The 10699-nt window shown below is 42.1% G+C and overlaps 1 protein-coding gene across 1 annotated transcript; it reads left to right on the top strand.

Moving 5' to 3' along the window:
- Positions 1-5060: 5060 nt before the first annotated feature.
- Positions 5061-7000, top strand: LOC101598616 (DNA repair and recombination protein RAD54-like). Its single transcript, XM_012950801.2, is given in 4 exon segments — positions 5061-5306; positions 5309-5365; positions 5368-5514; positions 5517-7000. Coding segments are annotated over 4 exon segments (1887 nt in total). The 5' UTR covers positions 5061-5098; the 3' UTR covers positions 6992-7000.
- The last annotated feature ends 3699 nt before the right edge of the window (positions 7001-10699 follow it).

Here is a 10699-nt window from a genome sequence, read left to right as displayed (position 1 = left end):
GAAAAAGGCCATGACTGAGAAGTGAGTGAGAGTGGGGCCTTGAGGGAATGTCACTTAAGGGCTGTGGCAGATGTACAAGAATTTCACTGCTGAAGACAAGATATGGGAGAAGAGATTGGAGCCAAAAGTTGGCACTGAATGAGCAGGAGAAAGGAGTCTGACAGAGAGGGGGTCTGTCATCTGCACCTGGGTCTGAGAGAGGGTCCAGAGAGTTTGGCAGTGGTGGGATTGAAGCTAAAAGGATTTGGTAGGCAGAGGCTGAGGACAAAGATAGGGGTGGGAGCAAAGGTAAAGGAAAGTCGGGGTGGAGGAAACCTTTGCTTGACTTGACATTTCTATGAAGAAAGATTTATTTTTAGGAAATAGGCTAAAGGACTGTCTTTTTTAAAGAAAAAAATTATTATTTATTTGAGAAAGAAAAAGAGGTAGAAAGAGAGAGAGAGAGAGAATGGGTGCGTCAGGGCCTCCAACCACTGCAAACAATCTCCAGACGTGTGCACCCCTGTGCATCTGGCTTAATTGGGTCCTAGGGAATTGAACCTGAGTCCTTTGGCTTTGAAGTCAAATGCCTTAACTGCTAAGCCAACTCTCCAGCCAAGGACTGTCTTTTGAATGGAGGGAGAATACCCATATCAGAGTTTTAGGTGTTGTCCAAGATTAGCTTTCAGTCTCTGAGACTGAAAGGGTTGCCTGGATGATCTCCTGAGAGTTAATTTCAAGTGTCCCTGAAAATACTGTCAGAAAAGAAAAGAAAAAAAATGCTTACTAGTGGTTCAGAAATGTGAATGGACCTCCTGCTGGTGCAAGGAGGTGTGGACTTTCTAAAAGCTGTTGGAAGTGTTCTGGCCCTGTGCATGTGGGATGGATGGTTAAGGATGCTGAGGAGAACCAGGATACATGAATAAATCAATAAGAGAAAGCTGACTGTCTACTACTAGATGAGTCACCCCCATTTCATCTGCCCAGGGTCAGAAGTTATTGCAGAGGAAGCAGTGACACAAATGCCCCTCTCATGTTTAGCCTAAAAACCAGTTCCAGGGAGATGGTGACAGACATTGTAGTTGCTCAAACTTCACCAAAACAGAATCCACAAGTTACAGAGAAAGCAACACTAAATCAAATCCTTATCTTGCCCACCAAGGTTCAGGTTGTGGAAGAGGGGTGGGGAAGATTGCAAGGTGGGTGGGAATAGCCTGAGGCTTGCCCTTGACTGAATCAGCCACTGACTGTGCAAGGCACAAAGCAAGTCCAGCCAAGAGCAAAAGACCCTCTCAGCTCTGCAGACTTATAAGCTAAATAAAATTTTGTTTTAAGACATCAGATGGCATTTGATAACATATTTTCATGAGGGAAATGTCTTTATCATTTAATGCTCAGTTAGTTTGGATCTCCAGTGCCCATAGCCAAACAATGCCTAATGTACCCAGTTGCTATCTACCCTTTCCTCATAAGTTTTAGGATTAAATCTTCATTTTAAGACTGGGAAGATAGCTCAGTGCTTTCCTTGTGAGCATGAGGATCCGAGTTCAATACCCCAGAACTCACCTTATAAAAAGCCAAACATGTTAGAGCACACTAACAACTCCAGCACTAGAGATGAAGAAGCATGTGGACCCTGGTGCTGGTTGGCTAACCAGTCCAGTCTAATTGAGTGATTTCTAAGCCAATAAGAGACCCTATCTCAACAACAAAACCAGGCACAATGGTGCACACCTTTAATAATAGTACTCAGGAGGTTAAAGTAGAAGGATCACTGTGAGTTCAAAGCCAACCTGGATGAAAGAGAGATGTAATAGCTTTTCTGTTTCTATGCTCTCTTATTTTTACTCTCTCTTAAAAATCTTTTATAATTAATAAAAAGGTGATGATATCTGAGCAAAGATATCCAGTGGCTGCACACTTATACTACCACACCCTTGCCTGCCTTATATGAATCACTGGTCATACCTGCTTTGCCAGTGGTCATTTTGGAATAGGTGTGTTGTTCTGTTCCTAAAGTAAAAATACAGAGAGCTCTTGGCAAGTGTTCCTTCTAGAAAGAGATGCATGGAAAGAAATTATCCATTAGACTGACACAAAAGTATGTGTGATGTCTGGAATGGGAAGCTGGTTCTTTCTGTCATGGGAGGAATGGACTTCTTAGCCCAAGCTAATGTTCTGAATGTAGTATACTGAAAAGATGAAAGAAACTTGGAACTTTGTTAATGGAAGCAAGCCATCTGGCAGCTTCCCCTAATTCTAGGCTACTTATTATAAAAATAATACATATTTCAAGTTGCTTGGGCAGGTTGAGATGAATTTTATGTTAATTCCAGCTGAAAGTATCCAAGTGTTCCAAAAATACCTGATACTATACCAGCTGGGAAAGTCTTTCAACATTCAGCAAATGTGCTGCCATTGCCCTCCAGGACTTTACATTCTGGAGATAATGACTACAAAACAGATTGAATGCAAAAACTTCATTAATTACCTAATAAGGAAAAGTGATCCCTTCAATATCAAACAAGAGCTCTGGGTCACTGTCAGATGAATCTGTTAATTATGAATTTCTAAAAATACTTCCCCCTCCCACAGAAACATGATCCTTATGTAAAATCATCTGTATGGCATATACAACACTAAATTTTATTCTCACGCTTTGCTCAATTCAGAATAACCATGTCTTCAGTGCTAGGATAGTTTTATATTTAAAAGGTAACATGATGATGATTTAATATGAATGATTAATCACACATGCATAACAAGCTACATTGTGCTGTTACATTTTGTGTACGATGAACTTGAGATCTCCCTGGTTTTTTTAAAGTTGTTTTTCACAGACATGCTTTTCCTCTAGATTTTTTTTAATAGCCTTCCACATGCTGTGTGCATTGTGTATATCCCACCAGAAATGGTTGTTTCACTCTCTCACAGTCTGAAACATTTTGTGCTGTTGGTTTCCTACTGTGAATTATTTCTAATTCTTATGAATCTCCCTGTTCAGTGTCATCATTTGAAGCTATCGTGGTGGTCTATCAAAGATGGAGGGGAATATATTTACATGGAGGTAAGTGAGGACTTGGGCTTGGGTTTATCAGGAATGATTCTGCTGTAGAGTCACCTAATGTCAGTGCTGCAGGGGACTTATGGGCCTAGTTTTGGTTCTGTGCATGTCACACACTAAATGTGATATAACATACAAAGAGATCACAGATAAAAACAACAGTGCATCCCCAAGACAACTAAATATGGAACACATGAGAAGTACTGTAGTTCCATATTGTTGCAGGATAGGATTTTCTTTTCCCCTTTCCTTGAGTCCTTATTCTCTAACCACCCACTGCTTCATAGGACAGTGAATGGAATTCAGCAGAATAAAGAAACAGCAGCTTTGTTAGCAAAATGACATCTCACAGTTATGTTATGACAATGATATTGGAAAGATGAGGTTTGTGTGACTTGATATAATTTCACTCTAGTGAATTTGAAGGACCTGAATGGCTTTTCAATGACTCATAGTTGGCATGTCCTTAGGATTACTAGATGTCACTCCATTCCATAATGAGCAGAATCCACAAGGGACGGTGAAGAAAGTAACCTATACAACTATTTTATATAGATGTTGATTCTGGTAGTCCAGTGGTGTTTGCTAGATGACCTTGTATCCTAAGCAAAGATTATCTGGGTGTGTGTTATATATGTATATATATTTCTATTTATTTATTTATTATTTATTAGAGAGAGAATAGGCATGCCAGAGACTCCAGCCACTCCAGATGCATGTGCCACCTTTTGCATCTGGCCTATGTGGGTCCTGGGGAGTCAAACCAGGATCCTTTGGCTTTGCAGGCAAATGCCTTAACCACCAAGCCACCTCTCCAGCCCCTCCCCTAGCTTTTAAGTAAACTAATCTTCATTAAAGGGTGAGTCATCTCAAAATATTTCTGCAAGCCAGGTGTGGTGGCACACCTTTAATCCTTTAGTACCAGCAGAAGTAGAAGGCTTGCCATGAATTCAGGCACCCTGAGACTACATAGTGAATTCCAGGTCAGACCCAGCTATAGAGAGGCTCTTATACAGAAAGCCCATGTAAATGAAGAGTGTGATGAAGATAAACTTTCTTTTCTCCCAGCACAAATTTTTGGGGTCAGGAAAGAGGCTAAAACAATTATATTTGGAGCTGGGGAGATAGTTCAACAGTGAAAGGTGCTTGTTTATAAAGCCTGCCATTGCAAGTTATATCCTCCCGAGTACCCACATAAAGCTGGATACAAAGTGGTATAACTTTCTATCTTCCAGCCCACCCGCCTGGCATTTATTAGCAGCCACAAGAGAATCTGTATCAAGGAGGGTGGAAGAAGAGCACAGATACCTCAAAATGGTTCTGTTCTTTGATCTCCATATATGCACTGTGGCATATGTGCATACATGCATGTATACATAAATACACTCACACTTCCAAATTAATTAATAATTAATTTGCAAATGATTATTCTCTCCCGGCTCCTCTCTCGCTTTCTCTGTTACAATAAAGTCTTAGATTAAAAAGATTATATGGCCCCGTCTGCGTCTCTTTCCACCTCTTCAGACATTCTCTCCTGTGGTGTGAGTCTTTCACTGGTTCTCCCTGGGTCCCTGCTTGACTACTGTCATAGCAGGCCTGCATTCTCACCCCAGCTCCGCAAGGGGAGTTCCCACTCCTCACTCTCAGTATTCAGGCATCTCACCCTCGGACCTGAACCCCAACTTCTTTCTCCTGCTTCCCCCACAGTTACCTCTTCCTTCAACCCTCCCAGGACTCCAATGCCAGTTTTCATTCTGCCACTTCACCTGCCTCCTCATCCAACCTAGATTACACTTGGCCCCACTTGGACCTCTCTCTGAACAAGTCCATCAATAACTACAGCTAACTGGTGACCAATATTCTCAGGGTTTGGACCCGAATCTCAGCCCCTTGTTGAGGTCCTTTTATCCATGCAAACTCCTTAAGTAAGTAACCCATCTTCTCAACAATATAGCAGTTCCCTCTGTCCATCAGACCCTGATCCTGCATTATCGACTGCCGAGTGTCTAACTTTTGGCTGATGGGTACTTGACATCTTAAGCTTCTGGGCCCAGAATGAGGAGGAGCTTAGCTCCCAGTCAGTTGGCTGGAAGGAAACCAGAAGGCAGATCATCTGATGATGAAGACTGGCAGCCTGAGGCAGTGACTCCTAAGAAAAGGAAATCCAGCAGCGAGACCCAGGTCCAGCAATGTTTCTTGTCTCCTTTTCAGAAACCTTTGACTCAGCAAATCAATCAACCACAGTGTCTGGATAGCAGTCAGCATGTCCTCTGGGCTCTCGGGCATTGGGCCTGAAAAGGGCTGGAGTCCGCAGGGCTCTTCATGACCTCTGGAAGAAGGTGCCCTGGTTCTATATGAGCCTCCTCCACTAAGTGTCTATGACCAGCTGAAGCTTGACAAGGAGAAACTCCCTGTCCATGTGGTGGTTGATCCTATTCTCAGTAAGGTGTTGAGGCCTCATCAGAGAGAGAACGGTTCATGAATCAGCATGGAGCTAGAGTGCCTTCTCCCATTCTCATCATTTCTTATGAAACTTTTCGCCTTCATGTTGGAGTCCTTCAAAAAGGAAATGTTGGACTGGTCATATGTGATGAGGGCCACAAGCTCAAGAATTCTGAGAATCAGACATATCAGGCCCTGGACAATTTGAATACTAGCCGGCATGTGCTCATCTCTGGAACCCCCATCCAGAATGATTTGCTTGAATATTTTAGTTTGGTGCATTTTGTTAATTCAGGCATCCTGGGGACTACCCATAAGTTCAAGAAGCATTTTGAATTGCCAATTTTGAAGAGTCGAGATGCAGCTGCCAGTGAGGCAGACAGGCAGCTAGGGGAGGAACGACTGAGGGAGCTTATCAGCATTGTGAATAGATGCCTAATACGGAGGACATCTGATATCCTTTCTAAATATCTGCCTGTGAAGATTGAGCAAGTAGTTTGTTGTAGGCTGACACCCCTTCAAACTGACTTATATAAGAGATTCCTGAGACAAGCCAAACCTGCAGAAGAGTTGAGTGAAGGCAAGATGAATGTGTCTTCCCTTTCTTCCATCACCTCACTAAAGAAGCTTTGTAATCATCCAGCTTTAATCTATGACAAGTGTGTGGCAGAGGAGGATGGCTTTGTGGGTTCACTGGACATCTTTCCCCCAGGTTCTAACTCTAAAGCTGTAGAGCCACAGCTGTCAGGTAAGATGCTGGTCCTGGATTACATTCTAGCCATGACTCGAAGCTGCAGCAGTGACAAAGTAGTGCTGGTATCTAATTACACCCAGACGCTGGATCTCTTTGAGAAGCTTTGTCAAGCCCAAAGGTACTTATATGTCCGCTTGGATGGCACAATGTCTATTAAGAAGCGAGCCAAGGTTGTGGAGTGCTTCAATAATCCATCAAGTCCTGATTTTGTCTTCATGCTAAGCAGCAAAGCTGGGGGCTGTGGCCTCAATCTCATTGGTGCTAATCAGCTGGTCATGTTTGACCCTGACTGGAACCCAGCCAATGATGAGCAAGCTATGGCCCGGGTCTGGTGTGATGGTCAAAAGAAGACCTGCTATATTTACCGCCTGCTATCTGCAGGAACAATTGAGGAAAAGATTCTTCAGCGGCAAAGCCACAAGAAGGCACTAAGCAGCTGTGTGGTGGATGAGGAGCAGGATGTAGAGCGGCACTTTTCTCTTGGAGAGCTAAAGGAGCTATTTACCCTGGATGAAGCCAGTCTCAGTGACACACATGACAGGCTACATTGCCACCGTTGTGTAAACCGCCGGCAGGTTTGGCCACCCCCTGATGGTTCTGACAGCACTTCAGACTTGTCTCAGTGGAACCACAGCACTGATAGGCGGGGGCTCCAAGATGAGGTACTCCAGGCTGCCTGCGATGCTGCATCTACTGCCATCACCTTCGTCTTCCACCAGCGTTCCCATGAGGAGCAGAGGGGGCTCCTCTGATAACTGATCCTCAATACTGCTGTAAGGAGGAAGGATACAGGGAAAAGGGATTCCTTGCCCTACAAGACCCTGATGAATGTTATTCTCTGGGAGAAAATCAGCAAGAAGGGCTACATGATGTTTGCCCAAAATATATTTTATAAGAAAAACTTTTTTGGTTAAAAAAAAAAGGAAAGGAATAAAGATATGAAAGGGGGAAAAATAAGATTATATGCACTCATAACATAACCTCATGGTGAATGCCAACATCTCCACTGAGGAGACCTTTGGTGGAATAGGGGAATGGGAACAACACATGATTTGTTCATACAGTAAAGTGCATAATTAATCAACAAAAACCAATTACATCTAATCATAACTAATAGTAGCATTTATTTTGAATTATTTTTGGTGTGTGCATATATATGTGCATGTTCAGGTATTTGCAAGTGCATGCATGTGCAGGTATACTTGTACATGCATGCACATGTGTGTGGTGGCCAAAGAACAATCTCAGGTTTCATTCCTCAGGCACCATCTACCATTATTTATTTAGTTAGGTTTTTTTTGAGTGTGACAGTGTCTCTCACTGATCTGAAACTCACCAAGTATGGTAGACTGGTTGGTCAGTGAACCCCAGAGATTTGCTTATCTCTACTTCTGCTGTGCTGGGATTATAAACATGTACCACCATGCCCAGTTATTTTTTATTTTTTATTTTTTTGGCATGGGTTTTGTGGATCAAACTCAGGTCCTCATGCTTGCAAAGCAAGCTCTTTCCAGATTTAGCTATCTCCTCAAACCCATTAAAATATTTTTTAGGGCTGGGAGGGATGGTTTAGTGGTTTAGACATTTGCCTGCAAATCCAAAGAACCCAGGTTCGATTCCCCAGTACCCACGTTAGCCAGCTACACAAGGGGGCACATGTGTCTGGAGTTCCTTTGCAGTTGCCAGAGGCCCTGACACAGCCATTCTTTCTCTCTCTCTGTGAAATAAGTAAATAAAAATAAAGTAAAATAATATTTTTAAAAATTTGATATGGGCTGGAGAGATGGTTTAGCAGCTAAGGCACTTGCCTGCAAAGCCAAAGACCCAGATTCGATTCCCCAGCACCCACATAAGCCAGATGTACAAGGTGATGCATGTGTCTGGTGTTCGTATGCAGGGCTAATGGCCTTGGTGTGCCCATTCTCTTTATCTATCTGCTTCTTTCACTCTCTCTCTTTCTCAAATAAATAAAATATTTTTAAAAATTTGATCTATGCATATAAACAATGGTGATGTTTGAAAAATGAGTGAGAAAAGAGCATCATTTTATCATTTTGAAAATAGTACTTTTTTTGGTTTTTCAAGGTAGGGTTTCACTCTAGTCCAGGCTGGCTTGGAATTCACTATGTAGCCTCAGGGTGGCCTTCAACTCACAGCAATCCTCCTACCTCTGCCTCCTGAGTGCTGGGATTAAAGGCATGCACCACCATATCTTTTTTTTTTTTTTTTTTTTTTTTTTTTTTTTTTTTTTTTTTTTTTTTTTAGATAGGCTGTCCCTCTAGCCCAGGCTGACCTGGAATTCACTATGTAGTCTCAGGGTGGCCTCAAACTCACAATGACCCCCTACCTCTGCTACCTGAGTGCTGGCCTTGAAGAAAGTACTTTTTGAAAACTGATCTGAAACAATAGTTCTAATTGTTATATTATATAATTGGCCTCGAGGGAAATTTTATATCTGTCTAAATACCTGAGCATTAAAATTTTTAAGTGTTAGTTAGATGTTTTCCAAATGAAAAGAGGTTCCTAATGAATATGAAACCACTTTTTCAAAATACAAAAATGTAACACCTGGGAACGTAGTCAGAGAGAGGACTATTTGAATAATGCCTCTTTGAACATGACACCACACAAGCAAGTCAGGATCCCAGGGGAGACCTTCTATAGCTCCTACTAGCTTGCTGTTCAAAAATTGTAGAGCACATAAACCCTAGATATCAGAACAACTGAGTTCAGACAATACTTTATAAAACCCAACACTGAATTAGAAAAACTTCAAATCTACAATAACATTCCCATAAACTAAAAATGGAAGTCTCTCAGCTCTGTCAACTTGCATATACTTTGAAGAGAATGATATGTAGTCAGGGCTGAAATAGTTCTGAATCAGGAGGCTGCACCCATTACTGAACTCTTTATGTCTTCACATAAATTCTTAACATCAGATCTTTTCTGAACAGTCTTACCTTAATGAGTTAATCTCATTTAGACAACCTCATAAATTCTGAAAATTTAGGAATAAATCAATTTTTTACTTCTATGTGTGCTGAACCCATGCAAAAGAAAGTGATCTTGCTGGGCGTGGTGGCGCATGCCTTTAATCCCAGCACTCGGGAGGCAGAGGTAGGAGGATCACTGTGAGTTCAAGGCCACCCTGAGACTACAGAGTTAATTCCACGTCAGCCTGGACCAGAGTGAGACCCTGCCTCAAAAACTCAAAAAAAAAAAAAAAAAAAAGTGATTTTTATTAAGAAAAGCCTAAAGCTGTTTCACTTAATTAAACATTTTACTCACAAAACATGCTTTTAGATTTTTTTTTTATAATAACTTTCAAAGTAAAAAATATCTATTTTGGATACTTGGAAGTAGCAAAGACACATACCAGAAGTGGCAGATTAATGGATATAACTTGATGCTTCTTTTAAGTGAGAAAGCCAAATGAAAGTACTGCATATCTTCTCACATATGTAGACCGTAGAGCAGAAAAACGATACATGAAGGCAGAATGGCGTGGGGGTAAGATGCAGCAGTTACATTCTCATTGCTAAGACTAAACACCTACCAGAAGTAGCCTATGGACAAGGGATCATTTTGGTTTACAGTTTTGAGGGAATGCTTCATTCTGGCAAGGAGAACATGACAGAGTAAATAGACACTGTCATATCTTGTCAAAGCAGCAGGAAAAGAAACAGCAAGAGTAAACTCACTCTCAGTTACACACCCTCTCCAGCAAGGTTTCACCTACCCAAGTTCTACCAGTTGGTTGGGGTTAAGTATGAGTCTTAATAACAAACACATAAGAACATGGGGGACATATCACATTCAAACCACCACAGTATGCTCCTGACACCGGTAGACTCATGGTCATGTCATGACACAATTTTTTTCTTCCATTTCAACTTTACAAGTCCTCGTAGTCTTTACCAGTCTTTTAGAGTGTTCAAAAGTCCAGCTTTTTGGGCTGGAGAGATGGCTTAGCAGTTAAGTGCTTGCCTGTGAAGCCTAAGGACCCCAGTTCGCTGCTTCATTCCCCAGGACCCACGTTAGCCAGATGCACATGGGGGCACTCACATCTGGAGTTCATTTGCAGTGGCTGGAAGCCCTGGTGTGCCCATTCTCTCTCTCTCTCAAAGGCACTCAGGCAACCATGGTGAGCGCAATGATGAAAAATTCATTTTGGGGATACAGTCTCTGTGAACAGCTCACTTTACTCAGTAGGGAAACAGATTTATAAGCAGTTGAGGGTCCTAAGGGGATTGGATGTACAAGGTTGCTTGCTGATGCCTAGTTAGAATATGGGGACATACATTCCAGCACATATGGGCTGTGCAAAGGTTGCTTGTTGATACCATATAAGGAGTTTCCTAGGCAACTGGCCAGAGGTCACAGGGCAAAGCCTAAGTTCAGGTGTGTTGGACTTGGAGAGGGAGTGGCCTCCTGTAGCCAGGGGTCCTTAGCTATAC

Source organism: Jaculus jaculus, chromosome 12 (assembly GCF_020740685.1).
Source record: "Jaculus jaculus isolate mJacJac1 chromosome 12, mJacJac1.mat.Y.cur, whole genome shotgun sequence".
NCBI lineage: Eukaryota > Metazoa > Chordata > Mammalia > Rodentia > Dipodidae > Jaculus > Jaculus jaculus.
Note: the sequence above shows the minus strand (reverse complement) of the source record. Positions and strands in the feature narration are given on the sequence as shown.